The 20554-nt window shown below is 29.6% G+C and overlaps 1 protein-coding gene across 1 annotated transcript; it reads right to left on the bottom strand.

Moving 5' to 3' along the window:
- Positions 1-13378: 13378 nt before the first annotated feature.
- Positions 13379-20438, bottom strand: LOC105961738 (Helicase protein with RING/U-box domain-containing protein). The gene is made up of 16 exons (XM_012985992.2): positions 20111-20438; positions 19820-19921; positions 17700-18880; positions 17167-17289; positions 17013-17086; positions 16685-16748; positions 16440-16586; positions 16272-16357; positions 15974-16043; positions 15657-15779; positions 15283-15513; positions 14846-14950; positions 14600-14752; positions 13958-14046; positions 13766-13846; positions 13379-13676 (listed from the first exon to the last, which is right to left on the bottom strand). The coding sequence occupies exons 1-16, from the start codon at positions 20145-20147 to the stop codon at positions 13604-13606; spliced, it is 2739 nt and encodes a 912-aa protein (XP_012841446.2). The 5' UTR covers positions 20148-20438; the 3' UTR covers positions 13379-13603.
- Between the last annotated feature and the right edge of the window lie 116 nt (positions 20439-20554).

A 20554-nucleotide genomic window follows, 5' to 3' on the forward strand; every position in this document is an offset into this window, starting at 1 on the left:
GATGGTCCTGTAGTATAAGTCATATGCCATAATAGGATTACTAGTGCCTTTGAATGGTATTACTAGTAACTTTGGATGGTATTGACATGTGGAACATTATAGTACGTTGTATTTGTTATAATTGTAGTTTTATGTGTATGTAATTGCAGGAATTGATGTAAAAGAAGATTGCAGCAAGCTATCAATAGGCTGCAGGTGCTCACCGATCGCTTTTCAAACAACCATGGAAGGTGTGAAAAAAGTGATGAAGAAACAACATTATGAATTACTGAAGAAAAATCCCTTCTATCACTACATGGACATGCGTAAAATAAACCACAGCTTCCATAGGGTTGTGTCTCTCATGCAAGCGTACAATAAAAGATCGGGCCTTCTGGTTTGGGGGAAATACTATACGCTTGGAAGTGTTTTGGGGTTTTTGTGTTTTTTTGTAATTAATGAACAGATGAATGTGTTTTTGTGCCATAAACAATCTGTCCTTTTGTTGTAGAGCTAATAATACTATTGATTAGCTCGCTTCGTACTTTTCCATTGTATCCATTGTACTATATGTTTCTATGAAATGTACTTACCTTTTGAACACATGGTACTTTATTTTGCGATTAATTAGTTTGTATAAAGAATATAAGCGTACCATAAAAATGAGCAACAAATACTTTCTAGTCTATTCGAAGATACCTTGTTAACACTAGACTTGTACTTACTTGATGAACAAAGCGTACTCCACATGTGTATTCACGAAAAACTTACCATAAACTGAAGAATTGTGTCTATTCATTCTTAATAGTCTTAAAATGAAGAGTTATGCCTTAAAATGTGATCATATGGATGCATTGGCCCCACAATAATATATAGATTGTAACAATACTATATGAATGGCAAACATATACTTTATCAGTGAACAAAGCGTACTATAGTCACGAATCACTTGTACTTCACATGTGTATTCATTGTACTTACTTGATGAACAAAGCGTACCATATTTTTTGATGAATTGAATTGTACCAATTTCATTGACGCTTTAATGATCAATAAGTACGGGAGATGAATAAATTATGTTTTAGATGATTATTTTAAGGTAGGTGAGCATTATTGTTGCGTTTGGAATACAAGATCCCATAAATATGTTGAATTTCATACATGATACTCATATACTATACAATATATTCATACAAGTCTACAATGCTCAAGTGTAAAACTAGTATTTTCCTCAATTGTTACCATAATCGATATTGATCGACTCCCACATTGTCTCCATTCATTCTTAATAGTCTTAAAATGAAGAGGTATGCCTTAAAATGCGATCATATGGATGCATTGGCCCCGCAATAATATATAGAGTGTAACAATACTATATGAATGGCAAACATATACTTTATCAGTGAACAAAGCGTACTATAGTCACGAATCACTTGTACTTCACATGTGTATTCATTGTACTTACTTGATGAACAAAGCGTACCATATTTTTTGATGAATTGAATTGTACCAATTTCATTGACGCTTTAATGATCAATAAGTACGGGAGATGCATAAATTATGTTTTAGATGATTATTTTAAGGTAGGTGAGCATTATTGTTGCGTTTGGAATACAAGATCCCATAAATATGTTGAATTTCATACATGATACTCATATACTATACAATATATTCATACAAGTCTACAATGCTCAAGTGTAAAACTAGTATTTTCCTCAATTGTTACCATAATCGATATTGATCGACTCCCACATTGTCTCCATTCATTCTTAATAGTCTTAAAATGAAGAGGTATGCCTTAAAATGCGATCATATGGATGCATTGGCCCCGCAATAATATATAGAGTGTAACAATACTATATGAATGACAAACATATACTTTATCAGTGAACAAAGTGTACTATAGTCACGAATCACTTGTACTTCACATGTGTATTCATTGTACTTACTTGATGAACAAAGCGTACCATATTTTTTGATGAATTGAATTGTACCAATTTCATGGACGCTTTAATGATCAATAAGTACGGGAGATGCATAAATTATGTTTTAGATGATTATTTTAAGGTAGGTGAGCATTATTGTTGCATTTGGAATACAAGATCCCATAAATATGTTGAATTTCATACATGATACTCATATACTATACAATATATTCATACAAGTCTACAATGCTCAAGTGTAAAACTAATATTTTCCTCAATTGTTACCATAATCGATATTGATCGACTCCCACATTGTCTCCATTCATTCTTAATAGTCTTAAAATGAAGAGGTATGCCTTAAAATGCGATCATATGGATGCATTGGCCCCGCAATAATATATAGAGTGTAACAATACTATATGAATGGCAAACATATACTTCATCAGTGAACAAAGCGTACTATAGTCACGAATCACTTGTACTTCACATGTGTATTCATTGTACTTACTTGATGAACAAAGCGTACTATATTGACGAATAACCCAAACTTTACCAGCTTATATATTGTACTTATGTGGTGAATAAAGCGTACTATATTCACGAATAACCCAAACTTTACCAGCTTATACATTGTACTTATTTGGTGAATAAAGCGTACTATATTCACGAATAACCTGAACTTTACCAGCTTATACATTGTACTTATTTGGTGAACAAAGCGTACTATATTCACGAATATACCGAACTTTACCAGCTTATACATTGTACTTATTTGGTGAACAAAGCGTAATATATTCACGAATAACCCTAACTTTACCAGCTTATACATTGTACTCTTATGTTCACTAATTAAACAACGGTACATAGGTTTTACATACATGTAGACTGCAAATATTACTAGATTCAACACTATTAAACTATGAACTACTCCACCTTCAGAATTGCAATTCTTCACTTCACTTTCTTGATGGACTTGGTTCATCGACGCACTTGTAGCTTCATTTTCTTCACGATTTGAGTTGGAAAAAGTTTGTCCAACTTCAAATGGTTCACACCAATGGGAGTAGCCATGGTGTGGGCAACAGTAAAATAACCTTCCGGGATTCAAAATAGTTTCTGAAACCATGATTATTGTTTTCTTCCCACAATCAAGACACTTGCATTTCCTTTTTTTGTATTTTAACCCACTCATTTGAGTGGTGCTACTCGAAGAGTAGCATCACCACAAGTGTGCTCAAGATTGCATTTACGAATGCTAAATAACTTATCTGACTTGTACAATAATGCATAAACCCTCCATTTGCAGTTTTCGTCAATGCATACTGCTATGATCTTTTGTTGATATTTTTCATTTACTTAAATGATCGATTATTAGCAATATAATAGTTTTTCAGCATATGCCTAAAATCATCAGGATCTTTAAAAAACTGATTCTCCCCACGGATGCAATGTCTCTATGCATCAATTGAATTTCTAAGCGGATTACCCTCGATTTCCATCGATTGATCGCCGTTTTTAGTTTAAAAAAATTTAAAAAATGGATTACAATATAGTGGAATCCAAATAACAATGTACATGAAAATATCATAACAATGCACTGGTTCCATACTATCTTCTCCATTATATAATACTAAGTTTTCCCACAAATAGTACCAAGTTTACCTATCACCTATACTATCCGAATAATGGTTACGTACTGTCTTCCCCATTATATGATACTATGTTTTCCCACCAACAGTACCAAATTTACCTATCACCCATACTATTCAGATGAAGGTTACGTACTATATTCCCCATTATATTATGTTTTCCCACCAACAGTACCAAATTTACCTATCACGCATACTATACGTATAACGATTACGTATTGTAAGTACCATACGTCCATACCATATTTATATTAGCATGGTACTATTGCGTGCCATATTTTATACTATGTATCACAATAATTAACAACCATAAAGAAATGCATTTCAGTAGTACAAAAAAATATGGAGATCTACCAGCCATCGGTGCGAACCCTCTTTCGTCGGAAAAAAGAGGAAACCAGAGGAGAGAAAGAGAGAAGAAATAGAGAAGAAAAAGAGCAGATAGAAATGAAGAAAGAGAAGAAAGAAAGAGAAGATGAAGAGAGAGAAAATGAAGAGAGAGAAAATGAGGAGAGAGAAAAGGGTGAGAGTGAAAAAAAAGAGAGAGAATATAATAAAATATATTAAATTTACATTAGGGACTGATCTGCATGTCAGACGCGTGAATAGGGACTGATTTGCTTGAAGAAACTACCTAGGGACTGATCTGTGATTTGAGTTTTGGATTAAGGATTTATCTGTAGTTTCCCCAAAATTTAATTTGATCTTGTCCTAAGTAAATTTTGGATTGCATATAGTCGTTGCCTAATTGATAACTAAGATATAGTGCAACCTAACACAACAAATTATCAAGGCATTGGTTATTAATACTTGTGAAATTCACACACAAATTTCCAATTTTCTCAAAAGATTCATATTATATCAATATTCAAGAGTATAGGACTCTTAATTGTGCAACCTTTAGTGGTAATTTCGCTCGGAATATCTAAATCTTGATCTGCCAATTCTAATCCGAAAATTTCAACGCAAGAATTTTACATATAATTGAAATTATATTTTTGCTTAAACAAAAAATTACGAAAATGTTAACTATTATCCAATATGTCCAATATTCACCCCTACTCAGAAGATATACTGTGCGTATGTTTTGTTTAATTAATTCGATGTAATATCTACAAGATCTGCAGTAACGTACTTAGATAAATAATGAATTTATTTCACATTCGACTTTTCATTTAGGATTTGAGAAATATTGTGGGGCCATGGCCCCGACCATATGCCGATGACTCTGCCACCGATCCTATTGATATCTCTCAAATTAAAATTAAAGTTGAACACTTGACACACACTATTTATAAATTTAGAATTTATTGGTCATCATCTTGTAAGAGGGTTCACGCAGGCCATACCATTGCCAACTTTCACTCTTCGAATTTTCTCAATTATTATATGCAGAAATGATTAAAAAAAGTTGAATAAAGAAGATAATGTGGCTTATGTAATCGGTGAATCAAGCAAGTTTCACGGTCTCTTCATTGTATTTTAGTACTTCAATTTGGGAACTTTTTTATAATAAAAAGCCTACAAATTTGGTCATCACTACAAGTGGTACAAAACAAGCCAAAAAACAATCATGATTCCCTAATTATGGTACAATTCATTAATATTTTTTGCCTTTATTTATTTTCATAATAGTATCGTACTTTATTTCCACCAGATTTATGATAAAAAGAAAGTATTTCATCGGCCTTTTAATGTTGAAGATTTTGTGTAATCTAAAATTAAATTGTGGATGAAAATTAGAAAGAAAATATTGAGTTCGGTCAATTTGATACGAAAAATATGATATATATATATATATATATATATATATATATATATATATATATATATATGTGTTGCAATTTTCAATTATATTTCAATTTTGAAAAATAATTTCAAGGATTCCAATTTCTTTTTTTCTTATAAAAATTACGCTTATAATATCAATATATATTTTATACTATGGGTGCATGGATAATTAGACAGTTTCTGAATATGCCAATTTTGATCCGATTTTTTTTTAGTTTTCGAATAAATTATCTCCTCATTTATGAAATTTCGTATTCCGATATTATTTTTTGACAGAAAATTTGAACATAATTTAATTTTTTCAACAAATTTAAAATCAAATAAAAAAAATGTTAATTTTAATCCGATTCATCTGGTTTTCACTCCAACCTTAAAGGAAGAACGGAAAAGACAACGCGACATTAGAAAAAGAAAGATAAATGATTTATCAAACTAAATGTTTATTCCCATTTTCCTTATCCAAAAAGTTTCATGATGTACATGCATTTGAATTTTGCTATGAAATTCTAGTTAGGTTTTTGATTTCTCTAATCTATATATAATATAAAAAGAGAATCTATGCCCTCAATGATTGACATGTGGCAAATGATGATATCATTTATCAAAATTGCTTAGTTGGAGTTCAATTGATGAGGTGGATTCTTCAATTGGTGAGTTGTAAATTTTATTTTGGTATGTATTTAAGTTATTTCCTATTTAACATTTATACACTCATTTTAACAATTACCACGTGTATATATATTATTTCCAAAATTAATATTTTATAAATTCGAAATAAAAAAAATCTTATTTACATTTCCAGTATTTCAAAATATATTTATTGGTTGTCTTTTAAAAAAAAATCAGTACATTCAATTTTTTTACGAATATTCAAATAATTTTTAGAAAAAAAAAATATTTTTTTAATATTCAAATATTAGAATAAAGGAATATCTATATATAATATAAAAAGAGAATCTATGCCCTCAATGATTGACATGTGGCAAATGATGATATCATTTATCAAAATTGCTTAGTTGGAGTTCAATTGATGAGGTGGATTCTTCAATTGGTGAGTTGTAAATTTTATTTTGGTATGTATTTAAGTTATTTCCTATTTAACATTTATACACTCATTTTAACAATTACCACGTGTATATATATTATTTCCAAAATTAATATTTTATAAATTCGAAATAAAAAAAATCTTATTTACATTTCCAGTATTTCAAAATATATTTATTGGTTGTCTTTTTAAAAAAAATCAGTACATTCAATTTTTTTACGAATATTCAAATAATTTTTAGAAAAAAAAAATATTTTTTTAATATTCAAATATTAGAATAAAGGAATACAATTTTTTTTTTCAATATTCTGGAATATTCGAATATCCATTCAATAAAAAAAATATTAAAATAATATATTAATATTGTTTAATAATGCATTAAAATATTCGATTTCAAATTAACATATTAATAATATATTATGAAATTTATAATTTTATTATTAAAATACAAAGAAAAATGACCAAATAAAAAACCTGTATGTTTTATTTATTTTAAAATTTTCTAAAATCAGAATATACATTTTATGATATGAAATTTGATTTCTTACCTATTTAAGATCATTATATTTAATGATATTGTTAGTTTAATGAAAACATTCAATAACCATAAATATTGTTTAATATTTTAAAATTAATTCCTAATCAATAGAAATCAAATCATCCGAATTGAATTGATGATTTCTTACCTTTTCTTTTTCCCATCTATAATCATGTTTGAAATTTGAATTCAAAAAATTTCCTAATTACTATATAGTTATCAAAACTATATAAACCCCTATCTATTTATTTCACCCTACACTATTCTTCATCACCCATTCCATTCGAGTTGTTTTTGTTTTTCGTTTTTCGTTTTCTCTTTTTGGTTTTTTTTTTTGTAATTTTTTTTCAATTGATTTCATGCATTTATCGTATTATAATTTAATTTAGATGGTTTAAATCCGTTTAGTATTTTTATTTAACAACATAACTATGCTAATACTTTTTCTTTATGTATTTCTTGCAGATGTTGTTTACGAATCCAACTTATGTCCTATGTGCTACATTGTTTCGGTTTGCATATAATTTTTGTAATTTCATTTATTTATTTTTTTATGTAAAAGTTTGTATTTAGTTTTTTAATTTAATTGACTTATATATTTATCATTATCCAAAAATCGATTATTGTTTTGTCAAACAGAAATGAAAGAAATCGACATTGAATCATTTATTGCATGTGGAAACGTGGAAATCAAAGAGTTTTTTTTATTTTTCTTTGATTTTGAAAAGAGGATTGGACAATATTATTGTATGTACAAGTTTCACCACAATTGACATATATCATCTTTTGAATGTTTTTTTTTTTAAATAATAAAGACAAACAATTTTTGTACTTTTGCTTCATTAGTGCAATTTTGAAGTTTTATTTTATATTCTTATAGTTTACATATTTTACATTCATTATAATTTTCTATTTTATGTTTCAATCTTAATTTTTTTGAATAAATTACTACATTAACATTAAGAATATTCAAATATATTCGTTTGAACGTCCATTTTTTATGAATATTCAAATAAATTTTAGGAATTTTTTTCATTGTAATAATCGACTAATTTTAATAATTAAATATGTACATATTTTTTTAATTTTCGTAATTATAGAATAACGGGATATGCATTCAATAAATTATATTTTTTTAAAATACAACATATAAATATTTTATTATTTCATTATTTCATTTCGTAAAATATAATCATATATTAATAAAATTCAATAATGTACAATAAAAAATATTCTTTTTTTTTCTGAAAAATATATAATATTATTTTTTGTAATAGATAAAATTTCCATATGAGTATTACTTTCTCTTTCAAAAAACAAAACAATAATATTATATATATATATATATATATATATATATATATATATATATATATATATATATATATATATATTCAATTATCTCTATTTTAAGATATGATTCATTCAAATCAACTTTATTTTTTAATTTTTGTTCAAGATTATCTGTATATATCAAATCATGACAATTTTTACATTTTTTCATAATTATATTTTTTCCCATATTATATGCATCATAAAATAGGATAAATTATGTCTTTTATTGTGGCTTAAATTCTCTCGGATTAGGTGGTTCAATTAGTTGTCAATCAAAATTAATTATTTTCAAATTAACTTAATACATATTTATTAATTGCCATGATTAACTATTTCCAAATCAATTCAAATCAAATCATTTCATTATATAATCAATGATTTCAAAATTTTAGATTGTCACTCATTTTAGAATTCAAATTTTGAAAATTTAAAATATTTTCATAATTACGTAATAATCCATGCTATATAATTTCCCACAACAATGTGATTGCCCTTGATCCAACTACTTCATATGATGATCTACATCATATTATCATATGTAATTGTCTTCTAGTGTTAATAATTATATGTAATTTTCAGCACTCGAACCTCCACCTTCTTTTGTTCCATTTTTTTTCCTCAACACGCACTCGATCCAAATACAAATCATTAATATTCCTCACGTTTCTTTTAAATTTTAATGTTTTTTTTTATTGAAATGAGATTTATAGTTGTAGGATCCAATATTTTATAAAATTAGATCCAGTTTCAAGCTTAATTTAAATAAAATATTAAAATATCAAGTAAAACCTTTTTTTGTACGCATTTTTCAACTCCTGGCACTACGCATGTTTCATCGCTATAAATTTTTATTAGTTGGATACATATCCCCTAATTTTATGCAATTCGTTTTTATATATGAAATTAATTACTAAAATTTTGGATAGCTTTATGACCTAATTTTAATTACTCCTCATAATCTTCATTCAAATTACTTCCATCAAACTAAATCAATAATGTTTTCAACTATATTTTTTTATAGTTTCTTAGATTATTCCAAAATCTAAAGGGGTAGAAAAATCTATTATTGGTAATAATTGGTAGATGGTTTATTATTGTTTTTGTAATGATTTTTTGTTTAATAATTTCCATATAATTACTTTTTATTTACCCTTCATTTTCGGTCATAATTATATTAGTATTATTATTTGAGTTGCATCAGTATTAGTAGTAGCATTACCATTAGCAGTAGCAGTAGAATTAGAATTATAATTAGCATTGGTATATTAAAATTAGAATTAGTATATTTGGATTAACATTAGCATTAGTATATTAGGATTAACATTAGTATTAACATATAAGTATTAGTTTAGTATTATTATTAATACTAATATTTGTATTAGCATTAGGATTAAGATTATGATTAGCATTAACATTATCGTTAGCATATTACGATTAATATTAGTATGAATATCAATATGCATATTAGTATGAATATTAGCATTATGATTATGGTCCATATTAGTATTAATATTACTTAGTATTATGATTAAGATTAGAATTAGTATTAACATATTATAATTGATATTATTATGAATATTAGTATTCAAATTAGCATTATAATTAGAATTAGTATTAATATCGGCATTATGATTATGATTATAATTATAATTAGAATTAGGATTTGCATTACCATTAGCATTAGCATATAAAGATTGGTATTAAGATTACCGTTAGCATTAGCATATTTGCATTTCTATAGGGATTAAAATTATGATTCGTATTATTATTAGGATTAAGATTATGATTAAAATTAGTGTTAAGATTAAGATTGGCATTACCATTAGGATTACAATTTGGATTAGAACAATGATTGAGATTAGTATTAGAATTAAGATTAGAGTTAATACCAGGATTAGGATTAGCAATAACATTAGAATTACTAACACTAATAATAATAGTATTATTATCATATTAGTATTAGTTTTAGCATTAGTAATGGAAATGGTAATGGTATTGGTATTGGTGACGGTAACTGCAATGGTAATGGTCATAGTAATGGTATTGATATTGGTGATGGTAATGATAACGGTAATAGTATTGGTATTTGTATTCATATTGGTACTGGTACTGGTACTGGTATTCATTACTTACACAATATAGAATAAATTTTTTTATTTTCTTTTACTTTCTACTAATTTGTAGTGCATATCATTGATCTTACTATTTCGAGGACTCTTTTTTAAATAAAATATTTATTTTTACGATGAATACCCCGTACAGTGTATTTGTATTAGTATTAGTATTAATATTTATCGTTGTATTAGTATTAGTATTAGTATTAGTATTACTATTAATATAAGTATTAGTAATAGTATCAGTATCAGTATCAGTATTAGTATTAATAGTAGTATTAATATTTGTATCAATATTACTATTAGTATTAGTATTAGTATAAGTATTAGTATTAGTATGATATTAGTATTAGTATCAGTATCAGTATTGCTATCAATATCAGTATTAGTATCAGTATCACTATTAGTATTAATATCATTATCAATAACAACATGAGTCTCAGTATCAGTATGAGTATGAATATGAGTATCAGTATCAATATCAATATATGTATCAATATATGTATGAGTATTGGTATGACTATTGGTATGAATATTGATATTGGTATTAGTATTGGTATTAATATTAGTATGGGTATCAGTATCAGTATCGGTATCGGTATCGGTATCAATATCAGTATCAATACGTGTATGTGTATTAATATGTGTATTAGTATTAATATCAGTATTAATATCAGTATTAATATCAGTAGTAGTATATCATTATCAGTATCGATATCAATATATCAATATTATTATCATAGTTATTATTATTATTATTATTATTATTATCATAGTTATTATTATTATTATTATTATTATTATTATTATTATTATTATTATTATTATTATTATTATTATTATTATTATTATTATTATTATTATTATTATTATTATTATTATTATTATTATTATTATTATTATTATTATTATTATTATTATTATTATTATTATTATTATTATTATTATTATTATTATTATTATTATTATTATTATTATTATTATTATTATTATTATTATTATTATTATTATTATTATTATTATTATTATTATTTATTATTATTATTATTATTATTATTATTATTATTATTATTATTATTATTATTATTATTATTATTATTATTATTATTATTATTATTATTATTATTATTATTATTATTATTATTATTATTATTATTATTATTATTATTATTATTATTATTATTATTATTATTATTATTATTATTATTATTATTATTATTATTATTATTATTATTATTATTATTATTATTATTATTATTATTATTATTATTATTATTATTATTATGCAAATTCATATTAGTCTTGGCGTATTAGCATTAGCATTAGCATTAGCATTAGTCTTAGTATTAGTATTAGTATTAATATTAATATTAACATTAGTATTAGTATGAGTATTTGTATTAGTATCAGTATTAGTATTATTGTTTGTATTAATATTGGCGTATTAGTTTTAACATTAAATATTTTTATTCGAATTGGCGTATTATTATTAATATTGGTGTTGATATTAATATTAACATTAATTAATATTGGGATTGGTATTAATATGAGTATTATTAGTGTTGGTTTTAGTATTAATATTAGTATTGTTTTAGTACTATCAATGTTGGTTTTAATATTAGTAGCATTAGTGGTTGTTGTTAGTAATATTAGTGTTAATATTAGGGTGGCATAGGCAATTGTACGCCGCAATGTCTAGAGTTAAAAGTAGATTTGAAATAAATTTATTTATCAATTCAGAATCGGGCGATATAACTAAATTACGAGCAATATTGTGTGCACAAAAGATTTTCAGCGAATATGAAGGTAAATTACAAATAAATGTATATTTTGATTCATTAAAACATTTTTTTGGTAATATTTGCATGTAAATCAACTGTCAAATTTTTCGTTCGTTTTATTTTATCCAAAACTTTTTTTCTAAAAAAAGTTGATCCGTGCATCGCACGGGTGAATTACTAGTTATTATAAATAGTGAGAAAATTAAATCGGATCGCTAACACTTGCAAATGGTGTTACATTTTATATACTTGATGTATTTATGATGTTGAAAAAGAGATTAATATAAACATAAAATAATTGTTTATAGTAAAAAGTCTGGCGTTTGCAAATATTCTGAAAAGCGACTATAATTACTTTCACACAATAATAAGAAGCCCGAACTTCGACGTTTTACAGGGTAAAAGCGATATCACATGAACGGCAAAAAATAGGGCGGGGTTTATGTTTTGAAAACATCATGCAAATGTTAGAGGATCACTATTTTCCTCGTCACCATAATTTAAGCCTAGGATCTTGTCCATCACCAAGTTTGCATGAATGACAAAAATATGAATGGTGTTTTATGTTTTTAAGTATTCGTACAATACATATTTTGGACCTCCTCACACTATTAGCATCTGCACTTATTTGAGGAATCCTTGTCCCCTCAACTTTCCGATTTTCTTGCATAAGTTAATTAACACAAGCGATGAGCTTCGTTTCCCGATTGACCTTGTCTTCTGTGCGTACTTCATCCGTTTCAAATTAATGTGATCTTCGCTACATAAGTTGAAAAAATGAATAGGTAAATATTTCCTATGAATAACTTTTGAATTCGAATTGTTCAGGAACCTTTTTAGCTAAACTTATTTTAAACAGCTAGTAAGCTCTTACATCTGATAAGTTGTTTTAAGGGTTGATAAGATGTTACATCATATATTTTGTATTATTTTTTAAAGTGTTTGGATATTGAGTAAACTATTTTTACCATTATAAGATTTTAAGTAAAAATGGGGATTATAGATATTTTTTAAAGATTTTAAAAGCTCTCCAACAACTTATTTTTTGATTTTTTAAGATTTTTTTTAAATTACCCAACACAATGAAAGAGCTTATAAGCTCTTGTAAGCTTAGCCAAACACAACGCTTAATTAAATGTATAATATTAGACATGCACACTAATCAAATTTTGGTGTTAATTACCTATCTTGAAGTAGTTAAGGTTTCAAACATAGTTAAGGTTTATCATTAATCTCTTGGCATAAAAAGCAGATGCATCCACAAAATAGTGAATCACTTAATTCGTCACAGAAACTTCTTACATTGATACAATTTGTGGCCCAAAAGCAAAAGCTGGTTTCAAAAAAACTAATTTGGGCTGCAAAAGCAAAACTAGAAAAAATGGAAACAACAACAAAATCCAGGGAGACAAAAAACTTGTACAACAAGCTGATACAACTTATTTATTAGGTCACAAACAGGAATCTCAAATCGGCTTCTGTTAGTTTCGCTAGAGCCTCTGAACAACCACCCACAGTCCTGCAGTAATATTAACCCCGTTTACGAAAAAACGACAAAGAAAATACAAAGAGATGAATTTCGACTAAGTAGTAAGAATCTAAACTTACCCTTCAAACACTAGTTCCTTCTTCTCTTGCAACTTCAAAATCCTCTCCTCGATAGTATTTTCTATGATAAATCTCACGATCCTACAAAGCAGAGAAGAATAGAGCGACATCATTACTCGTTGACACGCATATGCACTACCTATAAAATTATAAGAAATGTTTAGGCAAAAAAACATGAATTGTTTAAATTACCTGATTGGCTTATATTGGCCGATTCGATGTATTCTATCCTGAGCTTGCCGCTCCACGGCCGGATTCCACCACGGATCCATCAAGAAAACCTAGAGACAGACATTTAATATACAACCATCAATTTAAGCGGTTTGACTGAAGAAAGAGAAAAATCATACAAGTCCAATAAATCATTTCAGACATCTTAAATTTGACGAGGAAGATATTGTGAAGCCAAATAGGAAAGTGTGCTATCCGACACAAGCTGTATCCGGAAAATCCAATTGCGAAGGAATTACGAGGTGCATGAACGAGAGAAGAATAACTGCAGATAAATTACATCATCTCAAGGAAAATTTACAGTTTTCATCCCTCAAGGTTGCAACGATTTCACATTTGGTCCCCAATGTTCACAAAAAACACATTTGGTCCCTCGTGTTTCAATAATTTGACACTTTTGGTCATTTCTGTCAATTCACAGTTAGTCCGTTAGCATTAACGGAAAATTGACGGAAAGGACTATAAACGTTGAATTTTTGAAATATGAGGGACCAAATGTGTTTTTTTGTGAACATGGGGGAGCAAATGTGAAATCGGTGCAAACTTGAGGGATGAAAATTGTATTTTTCACTCATCTCTACATTAAATAAAACAGAGACTTACATGTGATGCTACAGTGAGATTGAGGGCAACACCCCCTGCTTTCAAGCTCATGAGGAATATTCTGCAATCGGGATCTTCTGTAAATCGTTTAATAGCAACATCTCTTGCTCCCATAGACATGGACCCGTCTAACTTAACACAGGTCACTCCAGACTGTAATAAAGAAACACAATTCATTACAGTTATTTTCTTACCTATAATATTGAAATATGATAATAAAAACCAAGTTTTTCACGTATTGTGTACCTTCAGAAGGGCGTAATGTATGAGATCCAAAAACGATGAGAATTGGCTGAAGACAATTCCCTTGGCAGAACCGTCCCTCTCAACCATACATCTGATTTCTTCCCTCTGCAATTAAGTAAATCCGAAAATAAGCAAATACGACATGAACATATGTTACACGATGACAAACTAAAAGCTCACTTTTTTTTAAAAAACAAATCAGGAGGAAACAATTGATAAATTATGCATCATATGTGAAGTATAATTAGTAGTACAAACTTACGAAACACAAGACTAAATGCATACAGACACATTTTCGGTAATGTCTACGATATAACCAAAAAAAAGTAAGAAAAAACAAGGACCAATGGAACAAATATGCTTAATTTAAACATCTTTAGATACAATTGAAAAAAAAATGAATAACTAAACGAGGGGATAATTCAAATTGAACATACCAAAGCATCTATTTTTGTACTTGTCTGAAAGTCATTGATCTGAATTCGATTCAGAATACTTGACGGGCGAAATCCTTTAATGGTTGTTTTTGAAATCTGGTCCTTGACATCTTTATTGGAGGTGAAATCAACAGTAAGTGGCTTTGAACAAGAAGGACATGAGTTTTGTCCCATGGTAGCACCAAGATCAATCAAACAAGGCTTGCAGAAGACATGTCCGCACGATGTGACCTGATGAGGTGGCAAAACGACAGTCGAAAAAGATTTTGAAACAACAGAAATGGAGATGAGTTATAAAAGAGATAAGAGACTTCATTATCCATGCGCAACTTCAAACGTTAAGTCAAATGAATTGTATCAAAATAACAACTCACCACAGTATCTTCTTCAGGGTCGTTACATACGCTACATTTTTCATCATTGCTGGTGTCAACAGTTTTACCCTTTCTTTCCATCGCAGTAAGAGAATATTCCACAAGGTAAGGATGATCAACTGCCTGCGTTGCGATAAGAAAGAGCAATCAAATATTGCCTGCATGCATGATTTTCTTGATGCACTAGACAACAACAGTTTAGCATGTTAACAAATTAACTCTCGGCAAATTCTACTAGCACACACAGTTTTCTTAAAACGGAAAGGGTAGTGTTTTCCTAACAGAGACTAAATCAAGAGGAGCAAATTAAATTTTACCTGTCGAAGGCGCGTCAAGAGATCAAATATGTGGGCATAGTTATTCGACACTGTTCCTGCTTCGATATATCTGCACATAGAAAATAATATGGTATAACAACAGAATTAAACCTTCAGTAACATAAGCACCATAAAGAAACTCCAGGCAAAAGTGAGCAGAAAGGCAAAATGAATTGGTTCCAAATAACTGTTCAGACAGACTTGCACTGAAATACTGTAGCTCCCCAAGGAAGAAAATAAAACAATGTCAAAACAATGTGTAAATGAAGATATAATGGCGGAGAAATAGATGACATACGTATTAAACTGTGCCTGACTCTCGTTGTACAATGCTGTATAATAATCTTCTTCAACAACATCCAGAGAATCCCGTCTCAAAGTAACCTGAATTTTAACAGATCCTTATCACACTTGTACTACAAACAAACTAATCTTCAATTTAAATATTTCAACATAAAAAACGTACAATTCTAGGAGGAAGTGCAAGATCAGCTGCTCTTCCCTTTTTGGTACGTCTCAACACTGCGCTCCGCAAAATTTTATGCTTTAACAAAAGCATAGCTCCTCTACCACCCCCATTGTTTCCAGAATCTTGTATTGGTGAGGAAATATACTGAAACGGGAAATGTAATTAAAGTCTCAACATTACATCACCTAAAATATGAAACTAGCTTTAAAATAAATTCTAATAGTATTAGTTGAACTACTTACTTTATTCCACCAGCAGAAATGCCGAACATTTTTATGAGCACAGCCTGAACATTCTGCTGAGTTACTGTATCATACGCAAGGTTTAGATATCTTTTGTTTTTTAATAGAGTATTGAAAATTACAATGTGGCAACGAACAAGGCTGGCTAAAAATAAAGGAAGGAGAAGACTGAAGTAAGGTATCTCTTTCGTGGTGGTTTTAGTGCCTAATCATAAATTTACTCAACTCGAAATCGATAAATGCTGATGTATATAAATGGAGGTTATTAATTCGTAATAATAAAACAATGCTATACAGCAGTAGCATTATGGAAATGCTTAAGCAATACCTGTAATCAAGAGTGCGGCAATCACAGTCCTTGCAGAAATAATAAGAGTAAGGAACTATCTGGAGAAAACGGACCTGCAAGAATTACAAATGTCTTTTGTTAGGCCAGAAAATATTTTTTTAACACGATACTACTCCTCCCAACAATAACTTACAAGTGAATAGAGCTCTCCCACACGATTCTGAAGGGGAGTTCCACTTAAAGCCCATTTATATGAAGATTGTAAAGCAAAAATAGCTCTGGTTGTGTTGCTTCGTCTCTCTTTTATATAATGTGCCTACACAAAAAGGGTCATACCACAAGGTATGAAATGAGATGTTTACAAGGCAGATAGCAAAAGACATACATTGGATGATTAAGATCAAATATTAAACACCAAAAATTGAGGAAATTACAACTCAACAGTTGATTGCATGAAAATGAACAAGTTGATCCCAGGTGAATGAGACAGAAATATAAATATAATAATCATAAAAAATGTTTTATGCGTAACAATTAAAAGCAAGTGCATTAATATCCACCAACAAGCAGAGGAGCGTAGGAAAACGTCTTTGCAAGAGCAACCTCTGGTTCGTAGCCCTCAATCCTGATTACCAAAGGTTGCTCTTGCAAAGAAAATGGAATCACATAAAATATAAAATAAAATAAATGCATAAGAAAAACAAAACATGTAACAGTAACACCCACCTCATCCAATATGACACGTTCCCACATCAGAGAGTGCAAAATAGATTTTGCTCCAGACGAGAGTCCCTTCTCAGTTGAAAACTCATTCTCCGTTTCCTTGTCAGCACTGTCATGATCCTTTCCGTCGTTCAGACCTGTATTGCCAGTACTAACCTCAAAGTCAGATGTTTTCTTTGTCTTTGGTTCTTTTCTCTGCTGCTTTGACTGTTTAGCAGTCCTAACTGCACCAGGCCCACACATATACTTCAAGTGAATCTTCAACTTACTTCCATAGAACATTCTCCCACAGTACTGGCATTTATCTTTAGGGGGCATTACATATTTTCTGTACTCAGCCTCCACAATTGAATACGTTGTTATAACAAAATCATACTCAGAGAACTTATAATGATTTTTCGCCCGGTTGGTACCGTGATAGACAAGCACCTTGGTGCTTCCTTTTGAAGTGAACCGATCAATCTCACTAACCCACTGCATCACGGCTACCAATGGGCATATAACAAGTGTGCCTTTTATTGCACGTAACTGCTGTGAGGAACTTGCTGAAGATGCAGGTAAGTGATGATCGGATATTCTTCTCGAGATATTTCTTTTAAAAAGAACGAGTGCTATTGCCTGGAGAGTCTTGCCCATCCCCATCTCATCAGCAAGGATGCCTCCCTTGACAGCAGATTCTTCTTGCTTCAAAGCCCAAGCTAACCACTCTTTCTGATATCTAAGCAACGGTATTATCAAGTCGTCAGAAGGCTCAACTGTTTCTGCCACCATTTCGTTCTGATTCATCAAGTCCATATCCTTTTCTAAATTCTGTGCTACCCATCGCTCATTTTCTTCTTCTAATATTTCCCACATCAATACAGGTCTATCCCCTTTCTTCTTCCTGCCCTTCTTTTTTTTCACATTCTTCTCCTCCGTAATTCTACGAAGTTCACATTCCATTAGGTCTGTCATTATTGCCTCAATGTTGTCATCGTTTATGTCTGCCTCCTCCTCTTCTTCTTGTTTGTCCTGAACCTTGTAACTTTGTCCCCCCATATTTTTCGAGGGGGCCTTTTTCCTCCTCTTTGGAACATTATGCAGAAGATCATCATCACTAGATTCAATTGCAGCACCCAAAGCATAATCTATGTCCAAAGCCTCTTGCTCTCTATTGTTTTCAGTCACATTCAACAGATCTTCATCTAGATTAACAATGCACAGTGAGTAGCACCACCAAAATGTGAGAGAGTGAAAGAGAGAGACTTATACAGAAATCAATTACAATTTTGAAAAGAACAGCAATAATAATTGAACTCAATATCCAATACCCTGGCACAGAGATGGTAGACATTGACAACAAGTTATCCGATACAAAACTTAGAACATCAATCTCAGATTTCAATACGCCAAATTAAGCATGCAACTACTATTGCTAACCAAACAATCATCGATTAATTATGAAAAGACAGGAAAAAGAATTTGTTGATGACATTTTTCCTCATTGTTTTCATTCACCTACGTCACATCCATTGACATATTTAAGAAATTCAACAAAAATAAATATTAGCTAAAATTTCAGAATCACTAGATATCAGAATGCAACTCACATAAGTTCACAAAAAAATTTTAACTTGACATACTATTTGAAAAAAATAACTATGATTCAGAGGCAATGAGGCAAAGACGAGTTTGCAGCTAGAATTCATACTCTTTTTTTCTCAAGGTTAACGCTGAGAGAAAAGGAATGCGAAAATGGCATGAAAAACTCTTACTGGAGAGACTCTTTCTATTGTTTTACACATTTGGGGCATAGTATCCGAGTTGGTATTCAAAATTTAAAAGAAAACAGAATTTTGCAGCTAGAACCTGTCCAAAATTTCCTTTTACTCGAGGTCAGATACCAGAATCAAAAGAGATAGAGATGATAGAAAAAAACACGAGTATCTTTAAGAAGATACACTTTAGATTGTCTCGACAGATTACAATCAGAACAACAAAATTGTTGCCCGTTCAGAGACGATATATGATATACCTCATCGAACAAACAAATGTACTAAACCAAGCACTTCTATTTCACCCAAAATCACACATTTAGTAACAACAAAGATTAATCAAGATCACTGACCCAATTTTACACATACCTGCATCACTAAGGGCATTGAAATCGGAATCCGACGACATTGTTGCCTCACAAAGATCTTCATCAGATTCAGAACTCTCTCTGTACTTGAGCTTCGCTTTCCCTGCTTCAATTTAATTTCGGAAATCCACAACAGTAACAAAACATCAGAATTCCCCCAAATCACACGCGCAAACATACATATATATCGTACACACAGAACATTTACGGCAGAAATCAGTCATCATATCACAACCCACATAAAATTAGTGGAACAAAAACAGAAAAATAAAATAAAATTTACAGAACCCACCTTTGGAAGAAGAAGCGGTGTGAGAGCGAAGCTTCATCGTTATTAATTTCAAAAAAGCACAGCCAAGATAGGGAGAATTGCAGAAATTAGGGTTCCAAACGATTTAATGATCCGTTTGGTTGAAACAGTGAATAGTCGTGTCTATTTGCATTTATCACTCCTATTATCTATCATCAGTGTAGAAATAGAGACTATGAAGAGAGAGAAACTAAAAGGGCAGGGGGGGGGCGAGGAGGGGGTGGGAGTGGTGGGGGCTAAATGGGAATTTTCCCGGCGGGAAAGGCTTTCTTATTCTTGCCTTGTATAGACAGTTGGCGGAGCCCATGGGTGTTAAATGACAATTTTAACACTTGCATTCTTTTTTAGAGTTAATAGCATTTTGTCGCCTGGATTTTGCATGTTTTTTCACTTTGCCACCTTAATTAAAAAAAATCACACAGACAC

Source organism: Erythranthe guttata, chromosome 13, assembly GCF_056151865.1.
Source record: "Erythranthe guttata isolate IM_541 chromosome 13, IM_541, whole genome shotgun sequence".
In the NCBI taxonomy this organism is placed as follows: domain Eukaryota; kingdom Viridiplantae; phylum Streptophyta; class Magnoliopsida; order Lamiales; family Phrymaceae; genus Erythranthe; species Erythranthe guttata.